Raw genomic sequence first — 25,498 nt, 5'->3', positions numbered from 1 at the left:
CTCCGCAGCGGATCCGTTTACAAACGTTTTACATTAAATCACTTTAAGTCGGTCGCTCGCCGTTAGACTAACAAAAGCTCAAGCCACGATAACTATTTGTTATTTCCATTCACTCGAAAGGATTGTAAATTCGAAAACTATTATTACGTGTTTGTTTTTTCGCTCCTTAAATTTTGTATGGCTTTGGATCCCATACAAGTAATGTGGCTATATATCTTAAACACGGCGTGACAAAAAGAAGGGCGATATATAGAATATAGAAGCCTGCTGAGATTGGTGCCAAGTTGTTATGTGTGTCAAGCTACAGTTTCATTCCAGCCAGTTCTTTATTTCGTGAGTCATCTGTTGAACCCGGTCTTTTCACGCATTGCGAGGCACCGGAACGGGAAAAATCTATTTCCACTTTGACATGTTTCCTATCGTGGGCGGAGCGAAACAGCTGGCCGAATTCTTTGATTCACATTTTTTTTTAAAAAGGCCATTACAGATAAAACGCCATATAGCCTAGTATACCTATACATCTATACTGTGTCTATGATAATTTAAGAAAGAGGATGTTGAAACCAGAGAGCTCGTGAGGCAGCAGCGTGTCGTGTTACGTGATTTCGGGTCTCGTGTGTCACTATTCACCTGATGCTATCACAGCACACAACCGATACATATATACTACAAAAGAGAGGGGAGTTTGAAATGTAATACGGGGTCGACTGGACGAGGGCGTTTTCCCCATTTCAACGGCCCCTTCTTCTTCTTCTTTGCGGGTGATTACACACACGCAACAGCACGCGGTCAGTCCTCTGTAATCAAGCGCCGCTATACGACGATGGCCATCCGCCGCTCTGTGATTTACTACTTGACTGCTCTGCTAGGTGAGAGATCGCGTTTGAGAGAGATACCTGGCTTGATTCAATATCGTGTACTATTAGCGCTCTGTCATCCCACTATTAATCATTTTGTATTATTATAACGCAGTGTCCAGCACGGAAGCTTACATCAAAGAATGGCGTCCGGCCGACACCGACTGGCAAAACAAAGACAATTGGGAAGGAGGTGCACTTCCCTGCTGGCGATCTCGGGTCGTCTTGCCGGAAGAAGTGGTCATTTCCGTCTTCCTCAATGGAAGTGTCGCCTGGAGTGAATTGGTTATGCCGCAAACAGGTGAATTGGTATTAGAGGATCTGACGTTGAACGCTCCTGAAACGAGTCAGGAGCGTTGCAGTAATCAGGAAATCAAGTTCAAGAATTGGAGGCCCAGCAGTTGGTTCGATCCCGATCGTTGGCAGATCGCCGAGTCGGATGGAACGATCGTTCCGCAACCGCTGGCCATTCCACATTCTGAGAGAATTCCTTGCGCTCACGACAGCGTTCATCTGTTAAAAAGGCATTCACTCTCAGTCGATTTCAATCGCATCAACTCTCTCACCGTTGGCCAGATCAAATACGGAGATCAGGTTGGTTATTTGACGATCGTTGTTTTATTATCAAATCTTTATATTTTTACGTATTTGCCTTTGGGTGGATATTAAGCTTTTGACAGCTGAGGAATGGCGAAATCAACTAAACGGACCAGCCTGGAGGTATCAAGTTCACAATCCACCCCATTCGGCCTACATAAACGGAACCGAGTGCCAGGACGTGCTGGGCTGTCGTTGCGGCCACGACATTGACGTGAGTTGCGCCACAAAATATTTTGTCTGTTCAATCGGGTCACAAGATGGCGTTCTTGTCGTGTTTTTCCTGTCATTTGGCGCCATAAAATGCATGCCTTCAAGTCGCAAAACCCGAGCTGACAGTCACTGTTCTCTCACACTGATTGATTGATTTCCATCACACAATTTAATTATGGTTTCTTCACGGATCAGGTGATGCAAATGGTATGCAGTAATGCTGGCACATTATGCAGTAATCAGCTCGAATGCCCTGACAGTTTCAGGCCACCTGGCCAATGCTGTGATATGTGTGGTAATTCTTGTTATTGATATGCTTATTTCTGTCTGGTTTATTTATAAATTGTATGCCCCATACATTATTAAAAGGGTCCATGATGAAAGTCACTTTTAATGAAAGAACATTCACAAAATCTTCTCTGGATCGGCTTGTCACTTCAATGCTGGCTGAAGATGGATGGCCAGACCTTCAGAGCTATTCCTACAGAACAGACGAGAATGTTCTGCATTTGTTGGTCGTGGACAACACCACAAACGAGAGAAGCATCAATGTGGCCAGCAAGATTAATGATTACTTAATGAAAGGTAAACAATGCAGCAGACGGTCAATCAATTCAACCAACTAAAAGCTACAAATAGTTTCTGCCCTGTTAAACGCTAATGAACATGCTGTGTTGTACACATTCCCCAGATAAAGAAGGCAACAATCTTTACGGAATTGTGGAATTGATGCTGGTCAAATCTGGCCACTCACACGCTGCCACTCACCACCTCACACCAGAGGAACTGCATCTCATTGCCTCCAATTTGTCGACCGTCTTCGCTACTTTTATCCTGTTGGGAGCTGTGGTAGCTGGCATCTATTTTTACAAAAAACGCCGGTATATAATAATGCAGGAAATGTTTCAGTTTATGATCGATCGAAGGTTTTATCATCTCTCTTTTTATTTCTCTCTCTCTCTCCTGTTTCAAATTGATGGTGACAGTTTTACAGATTCGCGCGAAGAGCTTTCCGTTGGCTTTGCTCGTTTCCAAAACGACTCGGCTGGAAATGTGGAGATAGCCATTGACGCCAGTTTTGAACAAGCTTTGGCACGCCCTCCGCTCGACCCTGATGCTCCACCACGCAGCAGCAACATCCAGCAGGAGCCAAAATCACCCTTCACGGAAGCCCCTGAAATTCCCGACACTTGCTCGGACAGTTGTCATGGAAGCAGTAACGTCAAGCCAGCGGCGGCGCCTGCCGCCTGGAAGAAATTTACACGCGCCTTTGCTAACCCCCTCTTTGGCGACCCATCGGCCGCAGTCGGAGTAAGAAGCCGCGGGAAAATTAAAATTAAAAATCTAACGTCTCATTTTGTCACTATAATAAGTCACGACATTTCGGAATGGTGATGCATATTTTTATGATGTTGTTTTGCGTATTTATAGCGCATGTCGGCGAGGTGGACCATGTCATCACTCATGAAGAACACGGTCACCCAGGAAAACCCCATTTACAATATGGATGTGCCCGAGTCATCGACTGCGACATCTGACATCACGCCGGCAGTTGTTCCAGTACACGAACAACCGGTCGACGAATCGCCCGTTGTCGCGATTACGACGCTTCCGGCGACAGCGGGTAATGAGACACTTTCTTTTTCTCGTGAAATCCTATATACGTGAATAGAAAATTCCCACAGCTCACCGCCGGATTGGCCCAAGGGCACCTCATTTTGATTTTGCTTTAACCTCGCCCGCAGATGATTCATACTATATACTCTCGTGAAACTAGTTTTTAGTTCTATAAATTTCTTTTATTTTTTCATTTTTTTTTCCGACAATTTTGCGGTTTTGATTGTGGCAGTTGTTTCCGATCGAGCGGAAGGAAAGGAAGGCGTCGCCGAGGGCGACGTTCCGCCGCTAGTTGACACTTTTCAAGCGGTTACGGATGACGACGTTTCTCTTCCGCCTGCCCAAGGAGCTTTCGAAACGGTCATGGAAGACGTGTCCCTGGTGGAGGAGCCGAGCTGCTCCGCTGAAAGCCTCACAGTCCAACCTCCTCCTCCAGCCAGTGGTTCCAAGAACAGTTTTAGCGGCGCCAAGCATCCGTTAAAAAGGCTGTGGAAAAAGGCGACGACAAAATCGAGTCCAGCCGTCGCTGTCGATCCGGCCTCCGCTTTGTCATCGCCTCAACCATCCGATGCGGAACTGTTGGAGCAGCCTACGCGCTTTACAAGTCCCCCCCAGCTCCTGATGAGCCAGCAGCGTGAAGATGAAATGCAACTGACGCTGGCCGAAGAAACGGATGAATAATCATGACAATATCTGCAAATCCCTTTTTCGCACATGGTGGCGCCATCCATCGCTAATTGCACGTAACTAACCCAATTAAGCAATTATCCTCCTCATTAATTATAGCCCCCCCTTGTGTGAATCAATCTAGAAAATGCGCAGCCTATATAATTATGTTTCCAATAATAATAATCGACGGATGGTGGGGGGTACACACACACATAGCAACCCAAGTCAACACATCCCGCATTGGTCGAGCCATGGTTAATAAAAAAGAATAACAAGTCACGTACATATTATATACACTATATAACCGAGTGCACCCAAACGCCAATAACCAGTCGTTCGCATCAGCAGTTCCAGCTGCTTTTGTAATCCAGCGGAAATAGGAGGGTCTATATGTATACACTCTATATCGGGGAAACAACCCAAAAAGAAAAAAAAAGGAAGGAAGAAAGAAAGAAAAAAGATACTCTTATAGAGATAGTAGAGCGGCCGGCGCTCCAAGACTTTTATTTCTCTTTAGCTGGACTTGGGGGTTCGCGTAATATGCCTTACAGTACAAACACAGTATGTGTTCCATTTCCCCTCCGGCTCTCTCTGTGTGTGTGTATGCGCATTGTGTGATTAATGATACGATGACTTGTTCCCGATTGGCACCCGCCCCGAAAATGTTGTCTAGGCGACACAATTACTTTATACTGGTGGTACGGTTGAACCCTGGCCGTCTATTGGTGCGGCGACGTTGCCAAAAAGAAAATGTGCCGGGTCCCACACACACAGCGAACGACGTGAACACACACACAACACAAACGGGTTGATTCCGCTTCATCATTCTAGTTCGTTGCTCTCCCCTCATTCCGGCTGCTGGCCCCTACCGGGCGACCGACGTCTAAAACAGACAATACAATCTATATACACTAGCCGTTCCTTTTCTATATATATAAATACACACATCTAAATAGTTTCTCCCCTACCACCACCACCATCTTCGGCGAAAAAAAAGTCCATTCAGGCCGCATTCATCTTCTTGTTGGATGTTTGTATATGTGTGTGTTCTTTTTCTCCGACTGTACACACACACATCCACAAGCTCATCCTACACCCTTTTAGAAAGAGAAGAATAACAATATGTTTAATCCGTTTGGATGCTTTGTTGCTTTTTTGTGTCTTGGTCGACTTTGGAATCTTTTTTTCTTTTATTATTATTTTGCTAGCACATAATTCTTTTTTAAAAAAGAAACCAAAAATAAGACGATGTTTTTGTTGTCGTTTCCAGGAGCAGACGCCGTAATCAAATAAGTTTAAAAAAAGTTTTTATCTTTTCCGCAGAAATATCCTTGTTGTAACCAGCAGGAGGGGGGCCTGTGCTAATCGCCTTCCAACTGCCCCCCTGTTGTCCGCCACCGTCCGCATTTAGCCGCTGCATTTTTTCACGTTGTTATACTTTTTTTTTTCTATTCTCACGAAATAAAAAAACAAAAAGAAAATATATATGTAAAACACAAACGGTTAGAAATGATCCCGTTCTTTCCTCCGGTTTGGAATTACAAGAGTTGATACATAACATTTTTTAGTTTTTTTTTTTTTCGGTCGAAATCTGGTTCTATTTTTGATAGACTTGTGGTGAAATAACTGCGTGTTGTTGTAGTATATACGTATACATAGGCCCAGCCAACAGCGTGCTTCCGGAATTTACGAGCGTAACGTTTTTTTTCTCTTTTGCTTTTTCTCCTAACGGGAACGTCGTCAGGGATTTTAATTTTTATTTCATTTTATTTTTTGTTTATTTTCTCCCAATGGACCTTTTTGGAGAGAGGGAGTTTGCGTGATGTAACGTGTCAACTTGCCATCCGTGCAAGAGAAGAAGGGCTCACGCAGGATACTACGTACATCCCGGAAGGAGAGGAAGAAGAAGAAGAAGAAGAAGTGTTTTTTATTTAAGACAGAAAAGTCGGGACGGTATTAAGTCTTTCCATCCTACAACGACAACGCACGTCTGTTCGTGTTTCTCTCACTCACGAATCGTTTGGTAAATGGACAAGATTTTCCCAGCAAAGAGCACGAGCGTTCCCAATGATATGCCGGCCCCCACTCCTCTTTGTGTGGGTATACATATAAGACGAAGGAGGGAAAAAGAAGAAGAGGAGAAAAACAGACAGAATTCACAACTAAAAATATCCACACACGACTGTACCGAACGGCCAGCAGCACAGCACGCGCCCGGCTGGGGTTTTTATTTAGAGAGCCCCGCCCGTCGACGTCGTCCGCCCCGGTAAATATCCCCATCTAAAAAGTTCACGTACGTTTCTTTTTTGGTTGTTGTTTCCATTTGAATTTTATTTTAACCAAAGTTTCTTTTTCTTTTTCGCTAGGGTATAAAAACCGACGCATAGTTTTGATAGTGTCTGTGTGCTGTTGTGCTGTGTGCTACTTGCACGGGGGGTTATTTATGTCTATATAAAAACGGAGACGCCATTTTCTTATTTCTCCTTTCGGGTTGCTGGTGGCTCTCGACGATTATTAATGGACGCGCTAGCGACCAGCTGCAGTCGTTATGATTTCTTCTTGTTTTGTTTTTGTGTTTTTCCTTTTCATGTTAACAAGAAAATCGTTAAAAGGGTTTCGAAATCCTTCCCTCCCTTTTCAAACATTTCTCGGCGCGGGTGAATGGATTAATGCATATTCGTCGATGAAGTCACGTCCCGAACAAGTGTATATGAGGTCATAAACAAGTTGTTTGCCAAACCCGTGACCCAGATGTCCCGACCAGTCGGAAACTGAAATATTTTTCCGTGGTGCGCGCTTATTTCTTTTCTCTCACCCGAACGAAAATGGGTGGCGCTGATGACGGGATAAGGTGAAAGCTTTTCTAATATTAAAAAAAAACCACTTTGACGTCACGTCTGATGTGTGCAAATCCCGACACCCACCAGTTGACATCACTGATGACTCGTTTTGTCGGTCTAGCTGCTATACTGCGGTTCTTTCGTGAATCTTGCAAGAAAACTTCCGGTAGCCAGAAATGGGCGGGGCACATAATGCGGTAGAGAGATAATGCATTCATTCATTAATCATCGTTTTATTTATTTTTTTTTTTATTTAAAAAAATATTTTTTATTTATAAAAATAAGCATAATTTTAGGTGATGATGCGCGCGCTCCAGGCGGCTTTCCCTTTTCTTTTTTCCAGCGTTGCCGCCAGAGGGCTACCCGGCGACTTTGAAAAGGGCGCGTTGCGTGTTCGGAGGGCAGTCGAACCTCGAGCGTCGCAGTGCTTGGTCGTGTCTTGTCTCTCTGCCGATTTCTGTTTTTCTGTTTTTTCAAAAAATTTAATTCCCACCAGTGTTTTACTATAGAGATTAAAAAATTCGAAATTTGTTTTTCCTTCATTGTTTTTTCGAAACAATAGAAAATTAGAAACTCTTTTGTGTGATCACTTCCGTTTGTCGATTTGCATAAAGATCACGTGGTGCAAGTGGAGATTAAGTGCGAAGAAGCTTTTAGCCGAGAAAACGTTTTTTGGATTCTACTGATTTCTGCAAGTGGGAAGAAGAAACTTTTTCCTTTTCAACATGGTGTCCTATCTCACGGTTGTTGCTTTCTCAGGTGAGTCTCCAAATCTTTTTCTTTTCTGCGCGAGTGAAAAAGATTCTTTGGGACGATCGTGGCTTTTGTGGGCTTCTTTGAGTATTCAACAGCTAATTTACATAGATGGGGTTATAAAAAAACAAAATATATATATTTAGAAGAGGGGAACATAAATCGAACGATGCCTTAACCAATGACGAAGTCTCTTTGATCACGAAATTATCGATCGGCCTATCGAGTTGCAACGAGGGGGGGTTCGAATATCATCAGAAACGTGAAGATGAAGCCCGTGGAATGCCAGTTTCTCACTGCAACTTTCATATGTAGGCCTTGTGGCGTGATTCAATCATCCATTTGAAATATTCAACTCGCAGTCTAATTCGTTTGGCCACGCGTGCCATTCCAATTGGCGCCCATTATCGTTGAACCAAAAGTCGGAAAGTCAATTTTCAATTCCAAGAAAAGTTAAAAAAGAATCGCCCTGGCGATGTTGTGTAGTTTCTCTGTATTATAGCCAGAGTCTATATATCTTTTAACACACACACACACACATTGTGGACCCTCCTCTTTGTTGTATTGATCGTCTCCTTCTGGACCATCAAAAAGTATGCCTAGCGCCGAGCCCACATCCCAGCAGCTGCGAATGTGTGTGTAATCCTGTTAGTCAATCGATACTTTCTTTTCGTTTTGTTCACGTTCAACACATTCCAACAGATTTTGATTTGTTTCTTCTTCAGCATGTTGATCATTTGAGAAATGTTTTAAGAGCTTTTCATCTTCGAACCGCCCAAAGGCTTTTAAAAAGTTGGTGTAAGTTTCCTCCAAGTTAATAATTAAAAATCGAGTAGTAGTCGTTAAACTTTTTCTCCTATTATTTTTGTGTGTGTGTGGAGGTGGTGAATGTAATAAATCTGTGGATTCCGTAGAGAGTTTTTTTTGTAGGTGGGAGGGTTGTTCTTTTTTTCCAGGGGGGATGATTGATGGGGGGTCCAATGGTCCAGGTGTCTCTCTATATACAACCACCCCAATTGGGTTTTTTTGGTATTCTCATTTTCACCTTTAAAAAAAACCGCGACACAGAGAAAAAGGTTTCCATCTGCTGCCGGTATATTTTTTGTTTTGTTTGAGATCACGTGACCGGAAACTTTGACTACGAGAATGGGAAAAAAGAGAGAACGGACGGACACGGTGACCACTGCTGCTGCTGCTGTGTGTGTATATTTTTCCAGCTTATTTTCTGGTGGAGTGAGCAAAAATTCAATTGTTTGTTTGCTGCTGGGAAATCGGATCCTGACAGGCAAGGGAGGAGGGTTCAAGTGCATGTTGATACAGTGCAGCAGGGGTGAAAGAGAGAGTTGGGGTTTTTTCTGTTTTTTAAATTGAAATTACGCGAAATTGGCGGGTAATGAGACTCGTGCGTGGGCGTCATCCCCTCTGGCACATCCGGACACACATTTTCATTCTCATTTCCTCTTTTTTATTTTATTTTATTGTTACAATTGAAATGGTTTGAAAAGCCTATTATCACGATCCGTTTTTCTCGGGAATGTTGACGTCATTTAAGGAGAAGCGGGGGTCGGGGGGACGACCAAATAAAAACAGCTGCAGCACAGACTGTGAATGTGTAAACAGGGTCTTATATAAAAGGAGAAAAAAGGAGTCAGGAGCCATATAAAGGGTCAGATGTGCACGATCGAGTGTAATCTACTACAGTGCCCGGTGTTGAGAGTTAGAAGAAGAAGATGGAGAAAGAAACAAATAGGATCGGACGAGAATGATTCATCGAGTCTAGACGAGATTGGGATTCATCATCTTGCACGCAACTTTTTCCCCACACGACCAATGACCTTACGAATAAGTGCTAAAGACTTGTGTGCTGCTGCTGCAGTCTGTTTATGTGCTTACTGCGTTTTTCCCAACTTAAACGGGAACGGCGGGAGAGTCGATCGACACGGACATCTGTCATTATATCGTGATGGGAATTTCAGGGTTTTTCCCATCCAATGTTTGATCGTTACAACCAGCGACGTTGCCAATTTAACACACACACACCTTGTTTCCGGTTCAGGGAAATTGGAGGGCCTAAAGCTTTTCCACCTATTCCTATAGCTAGGGAATATAAAAACACACGTTAAACTGTTGAGGCTGTCACTCTAAACTGCCTCGGAAGGTGGTAGCTCTTGTTGTTGTTGTAGTGGTATCTGCTCCTACTACCACCTAAACACGGGTGGTAGCAGCGGCTGACCGCACCAGGTGAAAAGTTGTCCCCCTTTCCCCTCCACAAGATACCGGTGATGAATGTCAGCCGTTAGACGTATTTAAATTAACATTAGTCAAAAGCTTTTTTCTTCTTCTTTTTTCTCCGACTGACAAAGTTATTTCAAAACCTCAAGGGGAGACCGCAAATTCTCCCCCTTTCGTCTTAATTGTTGCGTAATCACATTTTCTACTTTCTGGAGGTGTGTTGGTTGGTTGGAGTAGTAGTAGTGGTGGTGTAGTATAGTAAATGGATTCACTGATTGAATGGGTGTGGTTGATGTTTGTTTCTTTTTCGCTTCTCCTCCTTCTTCTTCTTCTGTGTGTATCCGTCCGTGTGTTGACAGAGCCCTCCCGCGCTCGTTCTTCTTCTTCTGTTTGCTTCCCCCACTCTGCTGCTGCTGCGTTCATACCGTTCCTTCGTACTACACTACACCACCCCTCCTGAAGCTCCTAGGGGGACCCTATATATGCCATCCACTCTTGGAAGGGGCCAGAGCCCGAGAGAAGATGTTGTTGCAACTGTGTGCCAGCGTCTCTCTCTCTCTCTCCCCCCTCTGGTTGCACACAAGTTACGTCGAGTGTGTAACTGTGTCGATCGTCGGGAAAGAACAAAGATGGCGTAGCCTCAGGGCGTGACTCACCCAACCCCCTGAATATGTATATAACCCCCATCAGAAAAATACGAAACGGGAGAATCAATAGGTCCATACTCGGCACACGATATTGATCGCTAAAGGCGATTATATGAGACACCACCGAAACAAAAAAAAGATATATTCGCATTCCACTTTTTTGTGAAATGTTTCGTGCCACTTTCCATCAAGAAATGGAAAGCGGTTGCCTTGGTAGTCGGAGGTCGAAGGAATGGGCAGGAGGGGGTTTTTATAGTGCGTCCTCCCACTTCAGGACGATGATGACTAGTGCCTGCCCATCATCCATGCTAATTCAAGGATGGTCACGGACGGAAGGGAGTGCCTGGCGCACATGCCTGACGTCATTTGTTTAGGAAAAAGGAAAAGTCTTTTTGGGTGGCCGAGTCCGTCATTCGCTAAATTTTGTTATTTTGGAGAAAAAAGAAAAAAAAGGTCCCTCGTGTGTGTCTTGTCGCCATTTCGTCTGTGAAAACTTTCCGGGGTCGTGAGGGATTAACGTCAGTCCGAGTTACTTTTTTCTTTTTACTGGGTCCCAGAGTCGATCGGTCAATCGAATCTACTTACGATGGGTGTATTTTTTATTTTTTAGTTTCCTTATTTTATGTTTCCTCTTTCCGAGTGTGAACAGCATTTCCCCTTGTATTTTTAATGTTTTTTTTTGGGGGATAAAATAGTTGGGTATTTTTCTGTTGGCATGCCACACAGGGTTGCCATAGGGGTGGAGTCGAGTTCAAAATGAAAAATGTCAATGAAAAACGGGTCCACGCCCCTTAAAAACTCAGACTCCCCTCTTTTTTGATCGAAAATTGGATATCAAAACGGCAGAGAAGATTTACTGTAACACGTTTGGTTAAAAAAAAAATCTTGATTAGAAAATGTTTAAAATTTCCAATTTTTCTTCCCGTGGAGTAGAAAAATGACGCATTCTTCGTGCCAGCTCGTGAATCATCACCAGAGGGTAATATGGTCATTAACCCCCAAAAGATATTTCCCTCCTTTTTCTTTCCAATTTTCTTTTTTCTTTGAGTTTGTCCAAATCCCGGGTGTGTCCTCAAATAAGGAAGTTAGGGCCGTCGTCGACGGAAATAGCCGGCCACCTCTGATGACGTTTGTCTAGTACAAGAAAATGGGCCTGTGTAAGGGCACTAAAAAATGGATGACATTTTCATCATCTTCTCCGGGAGTTGATTGAATCATTTGTGGGTGTAGAGGATGGTGGGTTGGTAATCCAAGAGCTTTCGTCACGTACGTTGTGAGGCCTTGCAGATGTTTCCCAGCAGTAAATAAATAACCATCAATATTAATCCGAGTCGTGTGTGTATTTATATTTATGGCACACAGCGCACATTCCGAGAGAATTCGTTCTTATTTTCCAAGAGATTTGACACGAAAGTTCCCTTTTTTTTTTCGCCATTTGCTTTTTGTTTGTTTGTTCTTTTTTGGTGTTTTTCGGCCAGCAGCACATCACGCAATAATAACAAAATGTGGTAAACACACTAGCGACTTTGCTTATACTTTCTCCCACTTGGGACTGTTCGGGGGTTGGAAATCGAATATGCAGTCGTCTTGATACGTTCCAGCAACAGCACACAAGTAGGGAAAAAGAAGAAAAAACTTTTATATTCTTCAGACTCATGTTACTACTACCACCCCATGTATACATACATTCATAGGGGGGCCTGGCGCAATTTGTACGAGGGAAAAATTCCATCCAGTTGTTCTCCCCTTCATCTTTTGTGCGCCCCTCGATATAAGAAGAAGAAATATTCCCCTAGAAAAAAAAGACAAAATGTCGTACGTACATGAAAAGAGACGAGAGATGTCTTGTGTGTTGCTCTCGTTGTCATGGTAATCTTCGTAGAATAAAATAGGGACGACGCGCCCAGCGTGTGAAATTGTGTGTGTGTGGTGTGTCGGGCCGAAGAAAAATTTCCCTAGGCCAAACCGATGATTTTATGGCTGTTACTTTTAAGATATTTCGCTTCTTCTTGTTCATTTTTGGGTTGTCTTGTCCTTGGGAGAGGAAAATCTTTTTTGTTTCGTGTTGGCCGTTTGTTGTTTATCGCCGACGTGATGACCATTTTCGGTCCAAGGGACATTCTCTTGATGTGCGCTTGTATTGTTTTAAACTCTATACACGCAAAACCGGTTTGTAGTTTTATGTAGTTATGTCATATTATATGCGCATATCTCTGCGGCCATCCCCAAATGATTTCCCACACGCTCTCACAGACACCGAGGGGAAAAAATAAAAAAAGGTGAATGGACAATTTCTTTCCAACTCGTCTCACATTTTGTCTTTTCCCATCCGGTTTTTCATTACAATTAACTTAAACGCTAGAGAAAAACAACCTCTCCTGTTCTTGATCGAATCGAAAATTTTGAGTATTTCTTTTCCATGAACTGTGTACCGAGGAGCTGTGCTGCTCCCCCTCTTCAATCTGGCACCCCCAGTCACCGATCAGATTGAATGGAAATTCAGAAGGGGCTCCCCTCTTGTGCCCGGTATGTTCCTCCCTTTATACACTGAGAAGGGTCTATATATTTATTTATTTTTTTGATCGAAACTCATCTTTACGTACTACCAAACAACAAGGCAGAATTATTCATCACGACGTTTGGTTTGAATACCATTTCTATACGAGTTGTGTGTTACGTCGACCGTTAAAGAACGAGGGGAGCATTTTTTTGCTTCCTGTCTAGTGCATAATATTATAAATCCATGGCGGTGGTGGCGGTACAGTCGCTCCCGTTTCAAAAAAAAAGTTGCGCGCCCTTAAGGGCTCAGTTTAGTTTTCCCTACCAGCAGTCGAGAAAAAGCGACCGCACTTTGAAAAAAGTTGAAGGGGGGGAAGGAATAAAATAGAAGGAAACGGACACCCGCCAACCGAGACGTTGTAAAATAAAAGTAAAAGAGCTGCTGCTGCTACACCGCAACTTATTTTTTCTCTAAAATTCGGAATTTAGTTTTTTTTTTTTGGGTTAAAATAGGAGGTCGTAAACAAAAATGTGATTCCAAGCCTTTCCAGAAGAAAGAACACTAATTAATTACGCGTTTCTTTTATGTGTCCGTGTCTTGTACATGCTCCGTCGCTTTACGTGACGACAAATTAGATATTTTGCCAACACCTTTTGGGGAAAATGTCTCCCGGTGTTGTGTGTGTAGATGGCGAATGTTGTGCGGGCGTATAGGGGATAATAACAAAATACTCGAAGTAATCGGATCTCGTCTCTCCTTCTCTCTGTGTGATATATTCCTCTTGCCATGCACACACCCACACAGACGGGGATCAAAAGTTGATTCCCTTCCAATGAAAATTGGCCCAGGCGGAGAGGGGGGATATATATTCAAAGGGGATTATTGGTCTCTCTCTCTCTGCTCATTCATCGCTGCTAGACGAGAGTCGGACAGGACATGTCGTATCGAGTTACCTTATACAGTAAAACACAACCCACACACACACACGTGAAAAATATATACGACCTTTATTTATTTTTTTCTATGAAATAATCCGCTCTGGGCAATTGTTGTTTGCTCAGTTTCCATTTTCCGTACGTACACACACACGAACACACATCCGGGTTTATCGCTCTTTTGTTTGTCTTGGAGACTCACAAGACTTGGTAATATATCACCCCACCGTCTTTCTCTTCTCTTCTCTTTTTGTAAGCAGAAAAAAAGGAACTTAAAAGCTCACTAATGCCTTTAACGCGATTAAAAAGAAACTTTTTTAAAATAATTCGATTGAGGATTCTTTCTCTTTATTGCAGTTGTCATTCAGATTCCCTCCCGAACGCACACACGTTTCCGGTAGGGCAGCAAACCGCAACAACAACAACAATGGCGGAATAATTTAGTATCGATAGTTAAAAAAGAAAAGAAAAGGGCCAAGGCTTCGATTGTTGTGTGTCAAATCAAAAGAGATTGGGTTTCACATTTTATTTTTTTTAAATTTTTTATTTCTTTTCGGGTGGAACGGGAGACGAGGGAAAAATAAAAATAAAAAGATTTGTCGTTCATGAATGAATGAGCTCGTTGGCTCAAAGTCAATAAAAGTCTGCTGGACCCCGACTATTGTTAGTTGTTTGTTGATGAATGGCGTTCTAATATTTATTCGAATTACTTTCCATTTTTATGTTACACATGTCTCTCTCTGAAAGTTCTAAAGGGCGGAGGGAGAGAGGAAAAAATCAAATTTTATTGGTGTGTGTGTGTGTGTGTAATGCGGCTTTCTTTTCTGTAATGTCGTAACGTGCCGTGGCATTGAATCAAGTCGTTACCCTCGCACACGATTGGAGTTGGGGGAGGCGTGAATTTCACGACACCATAGAGTCGTCAAGCTATCGGTGGAGGGGAATTTAGTTTTTAGGGAAGAAAAACACCGGAAGTGTCCGGGAGTGTGCTGGTTTTGAACAAACAACAAAAGACAAAATTTAGTAAGGGAACAACCAAGGTTTTTTTAGTCTTGAAAGGAATCTTGTCTGTTGATTGCGCAAGAAGAAAAGACACTTTGAATGACGTACACGCTGGCGGCATTGGCCGTCAGTCCACACAAAGGAGTGAATCTGATTCCCTTCATTAGCGATTCACGCAACATCCTCTCCTAGTTGTTGTTGTTGTTGTCGTCCAAGTCTGATTCTCTCTGCAGTCGATATGCGTATGCGGTCCGATAAAAATCGATAGAACCAAAGAAAAACAACTACGAAAATTTCGTGGTTTTGGGGGGATGTGTGTCTGCCTGGATTTTCACGGTTGGCTGATGGGAGGGACGGTTGTCTTTTGCCGTTGGCTATTCACGACAAAAGGTGTGTGTTGAATACAACACCCTCGAGGGGTACGATACTTATTTTTTAGCCCGATTGGCAGAGTCTTCCTTTCGGGAAAAACAACCGCACTTGAAAATACTTAACAAACGTTGGGAAATTGTGTGAAACTGGAACTGTTGTTGGCGTTCCAACTGTTGTTGGGACATATCAATCCGAAAAGGAAATACAAGAAATGGCCCCACTATGTACACACACATCGTGTTGTCATTTGATGCCTATTGTTGCCGAGACTCTGGGGCTTTTTTACTTTTATTTGTGTGTCGGGGCCCCCATTTCAAATCCGATAAATGTGGCCGACGATTCTTTATATATTCGATAGTTTGAAATTTCACCGACACATTCGGTCTCAGTTGACGGAAATCCCACCGAAAAATAAGACACACTCTCTCCCACTTAAGTCGGCTTAAACTTGTAGACATTTTTTCTTTCTTTTCATTTTGAAACTATTTTTTCAGAGTGCTGTAAAAGAAGAAGAAAAAAAAAATTATTTTTGAAATAGAAAAAAAAAAGAGGAGGTTCACTCCCATCTGTTTTATTTGAGGCCTAGAACTTGTGTGCAACCCCCTGAAAAAAAAAAACGTCATGGGGGGCAAGGGGGTGATAGTAGGGCTTCATCGTAAAAAGAAGAAGAAGAACCTGCAGGTTTTTTATTTTAAAATAAAAAAGAGATACACTTTCCACTCAACCAAATGAATTTCTTCGTTTGATGGAAGAGTTTCAAATCACATTTTAGGGAAAAAAGGGGGGAGAGAATTTTTTTTTATATTTTCGATTGATTGATTAGGAAAAAGCAGCGCGCCATCATTATCAAAATTAGAAAAAATACAAATTTTTAAAAGCCTATTTCTTGAAATTGGAAAAAGAGAAAAAGAAAATGATGAGATGGAAATGCTCATAAGGGTGAGATATATGCAACACCGCTCGGTTCCAATGATTACAGGAGCACTCTCTCTATCCGGCTCAGTCCGGAGATAGTGTGCTGACGCAAGTTTTTAAAAGCGGAATAAAATATGAAAATGTTTTGTGTTGGGTTGTTGGGGCGACAGAGAGAATATAAGGAGAGAGAGAGAGAGAGCATCAGCTATTTGCCCAAGATGGAGGGAGGCGTTCCAGATGCCCCCAAATTGCTCTTGTTGGGAGCCTATGTCGTTTTTACGAAAGGAGACGTCTCTTTAGATGAGCCAGGATAGATTACGTCGTCCCTTGTTTCTCCGCGCGGTGCGGCAACTTAACCCCAGTTGGATTATCTGTCAAGAGTTGCCGAACCTCATTTTCTCCCCCCCCCCCATCCCATTTAGACGAAAAAGTCGACGTGTTTTAGGGTTTTTTATTATTTTTCTTGTACTTTATTTTCAAACAACGATTCCCTCTCAACTCTTAAATAATAAAGTATCGTTGAAGGAGAGTCAAACCACCCTCCAACCCCATATTACCCTGGGCAGCATCTAGTATGGCACTGCTGTGAGGTTCACAAAAGGTCATTGACGCCGCCAGAAGAGAAGAAAAAGACACATTTAAACTTCTCCCTCTTCTTCTTCTTCTTCTTTTCATCCGGCAACACACAGAGAGAAATGTATCGGCTTTCCTTTTCTCTCTTTTCTTTTTCTCCTAGCCTTGATGGTGGTGGTGGTGTTCATTTCCCTATAGATATTTCCGACACTCACACTTCCATATTGTTCCTTGGAAATGTTACACTCGCACTCGCACCGCCGGATGTAGTTAAAGATGATTTTCTCCAGTCAGAAAAAACAGATTTTATTTTATTTCAAAAAATAATCATCACACCTTTTGGGAAGAAGAAGAAAAGGGCTGTGATGTCGGACATGACTGGGCGCAAGGACAACCACCACCTGGATTTCTCAATGTGTCAGGTGGTTGTTGCCTCTTTAAGTAAATATACACAGACAACGGTACAACACACATACACAATGTGTGTGTGTGTGTTGGACAAGAAGGAGTGAGCCATCTGGCTTCTTCTTCTTCGTGTGTCCGACTGTGTGGTGTACTGGTGGGAGGAAATAATAAAAAGTCGTGATGTTTGCATTATTACATACACACAGCAACTGGCTCGACGTAATACGGTTAGACCTCCCCCTCTACTGAAGAACTCTCCCCCCAGAAGAAGAAGAAGAAAACAGCCGAACGGAATTGATTCATTTACTACTGCCAAGTTACTGCACTTTTTTGGTAGGTCGTGCCCAGCAGCTCTTGACTGTGATGATGGAAACCAGATTCGCTGGTCGAAAAAAAGATGCGGGCGGCTGTTAACCAAACAAAATGGCCGCAACTGATTATGTTGTATATTGGGCCACCAGTAAGGCCCAAATAGTTGCGCTTCGAGTATATAAATATACCCAGCCGAAAATAAAAAGAAGAAAAAATCAAAATCGAAAGAAGAGACAAGAGAACCCCACTTGTAAATCAACTGTAATCAAACCTCTCGATTGGATTGGTTCGGGATATAGGGGGGGAGGAAGGAGGGGTCTAATATCCGACGAATATCTTGTAGCCATATGTTGTTCCCTATTTTTTTGTTGTTGTCTTGGATGGAAGGATGGAATGTTATATACTTGTATATGTGAGTCTAGGATCCGATTCCAGCCAGTTATTTTTCTTATTTTTTTCTCATTTCCCCCGGATTACCACAGTTCCGTCGTCCATCACGATCGGGTTACCATTTCTTTTTGCCCGGAGGACATACATATTGGATAGAAATGCGCGTGATCGTTCTTATTACTCGGCTCGTGCTTTTTTTATCTTTTTATATTTAAGGGGAGCTCGACCATCTATCGTCGAGCTCGGACATTTTGTGTTTTTGGCAAACATTTCAAGTAATTGAATTTTTTTTCCCCATTCCTTCGTGACGAAAGGTTTTTCGGCGTGTATGCCGACTCGAGTGTGTGTTGTTTTTTCAATGGAAAATATAACGACGCGCTCTCATTAGCATACGAGTAGACCACACAGGGACACGGGCACACCCTGTAGGGACACCGAAATGTGTGCCATGTTTGTCTTTTATTTTTAGAAAAAAAAAAAAGAAAAACTATTTTCTCTTCTCTGGGTGGGGACTCTCTCTCGGGTCCCGACGTCAAAATTTCGAGAGATAGAAAAAAAAAGGGAAAAGATGACAGACTTGAAAAGTCTCTTCATCCGCGTGCGCTGAGAGATGACTGGATCCGACTCGGGTTTCTCCTATTGCACTCGACCGTGAAATCTCTCTCCTCTTTTTATTTTTATTTGATTTTTATTTCTTCTCTCTTTCTCTACTCAGAGATATTCGACATTCCTGTCGACATTTTTTCCACTCGCCCAATCCTTCTCTTCATCACCGGTTAGATAAATAAATTGAATTCGAACGAAACTGGGGGGGAAACGAGCTAGGAGGTATTGTGATATGTTGGGATTTTTCCCACCGTTTTTCCCATGATTTATCTCCAATGAAAATCCCTGAAACTTATGCTCAACTGCTTTGATGTAAATAGACGAGCGTTCAGTTCAGTCTCTTTTCGATGATGGAGCACATTTCCACCTTCATTTCGTCTACACATTTTCTCTTTTCTGTTTGATGATTCTCTCGATAGTTTCGGAAGCCCTGTCGAGTCATGTTGATTCAAGTGTCGACCGAGAGTTGAGCAACGCGTTTCTACTTTTTTTTACCTTTTTTCAAGGAAAATTTGGGAAAATGAATTTCTCGGTTATTATTTTAGTGGATGGTTAAATTAGAGGTTTGGCCCATACCACCACCGAAACTACACCGTTAAATTCTCGTAAATAATAATTTTATAACCTCAAACTGAAAGATTTTCTTTCCCAACTTTGTAACCGAACGAAAGAAAAGGCTGCAATGGCGGATGGAGCGGAAATAAATTTAAACGGCTATAGCCTACGCACTTAAAGACTAATATATATGTGCCCGTACACACATAGTACATATACACTACTTGACTAATTGCTCGGTCGTCTCTCGAGTCAACCGTGTCACGCTCCATTTGGCTTTTTCGGTGGCTTTTGTGTCTAAACTCTGGGCATCGACTTTTCTTCCAGTTTACTTTCATTTCGCCGAGTATTTTTTTTTTACAACCTACAGACACGCAAACACAAAGAGCCACACACAAGGAACTTTTTCTATTTTTCGGGGGTTGAAGAAGAAGAAGAAATAGTTTTCTCGAGGTTAATGATGGACCTTTTTCTCTTGTGTGCCAGTGGGTGGTAACGCTCTCTATTTTTTTCTTCCTCGTTTGACCTGGTTCGACCTGTGGGGGAGCTCTGGAAAATTCCTCACTTCATTGACGAATTCTCACACACATACGGGGCATAGAAACACACACAGGTATATACAGGGGAGGATCTACCTTTTCTCTTTTCAAAAGGCGGGGTTGATAGTCTTAAAAAGTACAAAAGAAACGACAAAGTCTGACCTGAATCTGTCCTTCAAAAACTGTACAAAAGTACTACTCGACATACTATTTCCCAACTGTGTGTGTATATAGTTAAAACGTTTTAAAAAATTAAGCTGATGAGCTATTTGAGTTTTATCGTTTATAGTTTTGAACTGTGCACTAATCGGTCAGTTCAACACCGAGGAGGGGAGAAAGAAAGAAAGAAAAGCTTCTTCCATTTTTATCTGTTTACATTTGTGTTTTGGGGTGTGTTGTTATCTAATCGGCGTCTTGGTTCACGTTCTTTTTCTCTCCCCCTCTCTCTGTATACCTGGACGTGGAGTGACTTGACAATCGTTTTAAATTTTATTTTCTTTTTGTATTTGACAGTTTTGTTGGCGGCGATGGTGCTGGGCGCGCCGTCCGAGTCTTTGCTGTCGGACGATCACGACGACTTTGAGGCGGCCGACGTCGGCGGTGACGACTACGACGAGGAGGAGGAGATGAACTCGTCGTACAAGAAACCCAATTTCACGTCGATGGCCCAGCACTTCCGCGTCCGCATGGGCGACAACGTCCGGCTGCCGTGCGAAGTCGACGAACTCGGCCCTGGCTACACTCTGCTGTGGAAGCGCGAGGAAGGCGACATCCTGACGGCCGGCTCGGTTCTCATCGTCAAGGATACTCGCATTTCGCACGAGGGCAATTCCCTCATCATCCGCAACATCTCGCTCGTCGATCAGGGATCCTATATCTGTCAGATTTCCACACAAGATCAAAGGGAACTCAGACATGTCATCGACATTCTCGGTAGACAATTTTCTTTGGGTCCATTTTTTTTTCAAATAATCTTTGGCTCCTAATCTTTCCCTTTTGGGTTTGTTTGAAATGTATTTATTTATTTTATTTTATTTTTTACTTTTTTCTTTGGTTTCAATGCGACAGTGCCACCTAGTGTGAAACCTGTTCCGTCCACTGGACTCGCCGTCGTCAAAAAAGGAGAACCGGTGACTTTGTCTTGTGAAGTCGCTGGTAATCCACTTCCGGTCGTCACCTGGACCCGAGAGGTAAAATAAAATAAATCCAAAAAACAAACAACAAACTTGTTGATTCATTCAATCTCTCTCAAAACTAATGAATTATGCACACAAACCGGTGTGTGTAATAATTTATAAGTTGAAAGTCTATAGACTATAGATATGTATACTACCTGTAAAGTAGCAATACATAAATAATGTGATGACCGGTTCATGGCTGACTGTCCCGTATTTTCTTTAAAAATTCATTCCTTACATGTGCATTGTAGGGAGCCAAGAAGTTCCCTGATGGACAGAAAACCATGCTGGGCCATATGATTACATTCGTCAAGACCGACCGACACCATTCTGGCGTTTACACGTGCACGGCAGAGAATTCAGAGGGCAGCCCGGCCAAGGGCGTCATCAATCTCGAAGTCACCTGTGAGTTTTTCTTCTTCTTCTTCTTTTCTTTTTTGGGTTATTTTTTCCTTATTGGACGATCTGTTTTCGTTTCACCACCGACCGACCGACCGCCGAACTGAGACTAACTTTTTTTCTTTTTCTTTGTGCCGGACCAAATTATCTGTTGAAACAAATGATGATAGATGAGCCGGAAATCGAAGTGGAGTTGAACCTGGTAACCATCGCCGAGGGATACAACACGGAATTGACGTGCACCGTTCACGGCGAGCCCAAGCCTAACGTCTTCTGGTCCAAAAACGGGGAACGACTCGACTCGGCCACGGGACCCAACACGCCCCACCATCGCTACGTCCAGACGTCGACTGGCTCACGCCACGTCCTATCGATCGACAACGTCCAGAGTCACGATTTCGCCAATTACACCTGCCACGGCGAGAACCGATTCGGCCGCGACCACAAAACCATCGAAATGACGGGTATAATCTTAACGACCAGACATCATTTGTCAGTTGATTCAAGTCGGAAATAATAACCCAAAAAATCGTCTTCTTTTGCTTTGTTTTTTCTCTGTCCAGGTGTTGCCAGCACGGCGACGCTCAAGCGCAACAAACCGCTGACCAACGGCGTCGAGCTCGAGTGGGTCACAGTCAGTCACACTCCGTTGATGGAGTACCGCTTGCGCTACCGACGCCCTTCGGTACGAAATTAAATTTTATTTCATTTTATTTTTTTATAATTTATTCGATTATTCCCGTAGGTTTTTGATTATACTGAATTTTGAATGCTGTTGTTGTTGTTGTTGTTGTTGATTATTGCTTTTTCGTGATGAATAACTTTGTGATTTTTATTTGCTTAATGCAGGCCTCTCACTGGGAAGAGCTTTTGCTCAAGGCTAACGAGCAGGATTCTGAGCAAGGAGGCATGCTCTTCAATCACGTTCATCAACTTCACGGGCTGGCGTCTGCGACGGAACACGAATTGACCATCGAGTCCAAGAACAAGTTCGGCTGGTCGAGACCACTCCACGTCGAGTTCACCACTTTGCCCGAAGGTATTTTACACGCTCGCCGTTTTATTTAACTAGTCCCGGGCTATTCTCTCGAGTGTGTGTGTGTGTGCGCGCCCAGTGCACACACACACGACACACACCTAATGAGAGATCAATTGAAGTCTGAATAGCGCCTTAAATGTAATTGCTTACGTTTGACTTTTGTCATTTGTTGTGCTGCTGCCTCTTGAATTCCCTTTTGAAAAGGAGCAAGTGAATCTTCAGTGACAGGTTTTTCTCTCTTCTTTAACGCATTTCATTCGTTTTCTTTTATTGGATATAAAAATTTGCGTCGTCTTTTGGAAAATCGACTTGTTTTTTATTTTAAATTTTATTCATTTTTTTGTTTCTTTGTTTGTTTCTTTTATATTTATTAGAAGCCGCCGTACACGAAGCCGGCCGAGTGACTGGCAGCGCTGCCCATCAAACAAGCTGGTCTGCTGTTTCTGCCACCATCGTTCTGACATTGGCTGCCATTCTTTGTTAGACAAGAAGACAAAAAAACAACCGAGATAGGCGAAGGGAAAAAGAATAAAAAGATAAATTGCGACCACCCATGGACGTCAAAAAAAGAGCTCTCACCATTCTTCGTCAGCAAAGTCCGAAATTGGCCGCCGTTGTTATTTTGAGAGAAAATCTACGACTTTGGTCTTATAATATACATAGCCTTTTTTTTCTTATTTTATTTTCTATTTCGACGGCACTTTGGCCGACGACTATAATACCATCCGAGCAAGGCACCGTGTAAAGAGAAAGAAACAACAACAAAAACCTTCCCCCCCCCCCCCCCCCCCATTTTTTTTCTTGTGCGGCTTTTCAGCTGAAAGATGCAAATCAAGTGCCGACTATTTTATTCCCCCCTTTAAAATTGTTTTTAGTTTTTGACTTGTAATGTAAGCTAATGCTCTGGTAGCCGTTTATTATAAAAACATAACCATTCATTTGTTTTTTTTCATTATTATTATTACAAAAATTACTTCCTCCTTGTAGATGCTCCTCCCTGCCATGAGAATTATTTGATGGGAGACGCCACATATGTGCCCAATCTAGATCACACATACACACACCTCTCTTTTTACGCTGCTTAGTTTAAATATATATTTTTTTCTTTTTTTTAAACAAATATAATACTGTATTTGACTATGTGACTTTCACCTATCGCGAAGCCTTTTCGACGGAGACAAGTTTTTGTTTGTCATTTTTTTTTCTATAAATGTGAAGTGTCTGTGTGTGCTACAATCTTTTTTTTTGATTTTGATTTCTTTCTTAATTTGTCTCGCTTCGATGGGGAATAAGATACGACGACGGACCTGTTTCGCAATTGGGATGCAAACAAGAAATGAAAGACAAACGCGTCCACCGTGTTAATTATAATGCAGCGACTTATATATTTCTTTGGTTTATTTGTTTAAACTAAACTACTTTATTTTTTTTTTCTTTCCTAACGACTTGCAAGTTTGCTCTAGCCTCGCCCCACTTTCTTCATTTGAACAGTTTTTTCGTATATATTTTTCCGGTTGTTTTTCCCCCCTACCATTTTTGATTCGTCCATTGATTTCCTTTTCATTTGTTTTCTCCTCCTTGGAATTGAAAGGGGAGAGAAGCTAGTTGTTGAATTGCAAACAAAAAAAGAAGAAGAAGAAGAAGAAAGTGAAAGAATGAGATACAAAATACAAGATATTCGTCGCCACCAACAAAATAAAACCCTAAATAAGACATTGTTTGAATATAATGTAAAATTGAAAGCTTAAAAAAAGAAAAACACTTATGGGTTTGACATGCAACATGTTTTGTAGCCCATGAAATATGTATATATTTCTACGTTACTGGAATTTCTCTCGACATACTCAAATGTCTTGGTGGTTAGTCCCGGCCGGAGAAGAAAAGAAAAATGGACTAGATGATTCTACAAAGACTCCGGTCGATCATCCGCTATCTGATTGACCATTCGGCTCTCGTCACTCACAACTTTTGAGTTTCTTTTTGAAATGTGTTAGAAGCCTATGTGTGTACATACATAAGTTGAATGGTGACGGGGGCAATTTCCCCTTTTTTCTTTTTGCCTATCTGATCCATCATCAAAGAAGACGAAAGAGAGAGAAGAAGAAGGGGCCGAAAAACGAGTTGATATTTGGGTTGTGTGCAGGGCGACAATCAAGTTTAAATGCCATCGGGATTGGTAGGAATGTCTTCCGTGCACATATCAGGAATTGGAATAGGGAAGATCTATACAAGGAACGTCTAGGGAGGGATTGGCTTGAGCGAAAATGGAATTATACAAGAGAGCCCAGTCGTACAAGATTGATGGGCAACAACATTCTACCGGTTTTGGTTCAGATTTTGGCGAAAAGTCAAGAATGTTGGATGATGAACCGGAGCGCGCTCGTTTCGTGTTCCTTTTTACATCACCGGCGGCGGCGGCGGCATTTGTTTATCCCGTCAACCCCAACACACATCGACCCTCTTGAAAAAGACGTGGTCGCATGCAAAGGCACACGGGCCGTGTGTTAGCTCGTCCGGAGCATCAGCGGTGATGCGACCAAGTGAAAATTTCAACATTTTATTTTTATTTTTTTTGTTTTCCTTTTTTTTTAATTTTTTTACTAACCCAAGTTTCATTTAGAGACGGGCTTTTAAGATCGAAATCAGTTGGAAGTTGAGTTTTTTTCTTGTTGTTTCTTCCCCTTTTTGTTCCATTACTGGAGCGTGTGCTTCGTCCGTAGGTTTCTCTTGAGATTGATCAATTTAATTTAAAAGCTTAACAACAAAGAAGCGAATGGCACAGCTGCTGATGCGGACGCACGACACGCCAACGTATCGTAATTTCGTAGTCGTGACACTAATGAGGATTCTGGAAACGAATCTCGTCTAGTGTAGCAGATAGCGTGAGTTCATCCAAGTGCTTTGTAAGAGAAGCAGGGTAATGGACCAAAAGTCTTAGATGCTCGTAATTATAACGTTTGTTAATGTGATTAAAATCGTCATTTGAATCATAACGCCATCTATGAGTCGTGGGATGCAATTACACACTTGGGAGCGTCCTTTGTCAACAAAACGATGATGGATTTAAGTTTAAGAAAATGTTGATCGAGAAACGCTAGAGCAAGAAATGAGGGGATTTACCATTTGCGAGTACACTCGAAACTATCTGATTTTATGACCAAGCCATAAAAAGGGGTAGGATAAAATAGCATCTTATTTGCATACCTTTAACGACTTTTTTATTCCACGACATAATTTAGGAAGATAAAAAAACGAAAACTAAAAATCCTTGGCATCCATCAATCCTGAAAAATCAAATCTGATTCTTCGTAAGCTTTATTATTTGATTTTCAAAATTCAAAAAAATTCCCGTG

The 25,498-nt window shown here is 42.3% G+C and overlaps 2 protein-coding genes across 4 annotated transcripts; both read left to right on the top strand.

Annotated features, from left to right (window-relative positions):
* The first annotated feature begins 769 nt into the window (after window positions 1-769).
* LOC124199598 lies at window positions 770-5,511 on the top strand. Of its 2 annotated transcripts, XR_006876895.1 has the most exons (10): window positions 771-869; window positions 973-1,451; window positions 1,528-1,668; window positions 1,863-1,962; window positions 2,037-2,252; window positions 2,359-2,548; window positions 2,654-2,978; window positions 3,099-3,291; window positions 3,517-4,027; window positions 5,277-5,511. XR_006876895.1 is itself a non-coding variant. In XM_046595437.1 (9 exons), exons 1-9 carry the CDS (start codon window positions 824-826, stop codon window positions 3,963-3,965), a joined length of 2,139 nt encoding a protein of 712 aa, XP_046451393.1. In that variant the 5' UTR covers window positions 770-823; the 3' UTR covers window positions 3,966-5,262. The 2 variants fall into 2 exon arrangements, 1 of the variants encoding a protein (XP_046451393.1); XM_046595437.1 differs by lacking the exon at window positions 5,277-5,511 and having other exon boundaries at window positions 770-869; window positions 3,517-5,262.
* Window positions 5,512-7,193: 1,682 nt separating this feature from the next.
* LOC124200480 (protein amalgam-like) lies at window positions 7,194-23,841 on the top strand. 2 transcript variants are annotated; one of them, XM_046596742.1, is made up of 9 exons: window positions 7,194-7,552; window positions 20,043-20,462; window positions 20,598-20,719; window positions 20,959-21,112; window positions 21,277-21,570; window positions 21,670-21,791; window positions 21,956-22,145; window positions 22,350-22,373; window positions 22,520-23,841. In XM_046596742.1, the coding sequence occupies exons 1-9, from the start codon at window positions 7,519-7,521 to the stop codon at window positions 22,627-22,629; spliced, it is 1,470 nt and encodes a 489-aa protein (XP_046452698.1). In that variant the 5' UTR covers window positions 7,194-7,518; the 3' UTR covers window positions 22,630-23,841. The 2 variants fall into 2 exon arrangements, with proteins under 2 accessions (XP_046452698.1, XP_046452699.1); XM_046596743.1 differs by lacking the exon at window positions 22,350-22,373 and having other exon boundaries at window positions 7,196-7,552.
* The last annotated feature ends 1,657 nt before the right edge of the window (window positions 23,842-25,498 follow it).

This window comes from Daphnia pulex, chromosome 8 (assembly GCF_021134715.1).
Source record: "Daphnia pulex isolate KAP4 chromosome 8, ASM2113471v1".
Lineage (NCBI taxonomy): Eukaryota > Metazoa > Arthropoda > Branchiopoda > Diplostraca > Daphniidae > Daphnia > Daphnia pulex.
The sequence above is the reverse complement of the archived record's forward strand: the minus strand, read 5'-3'. Positions and strand labels throughout refer to the sequence as shown.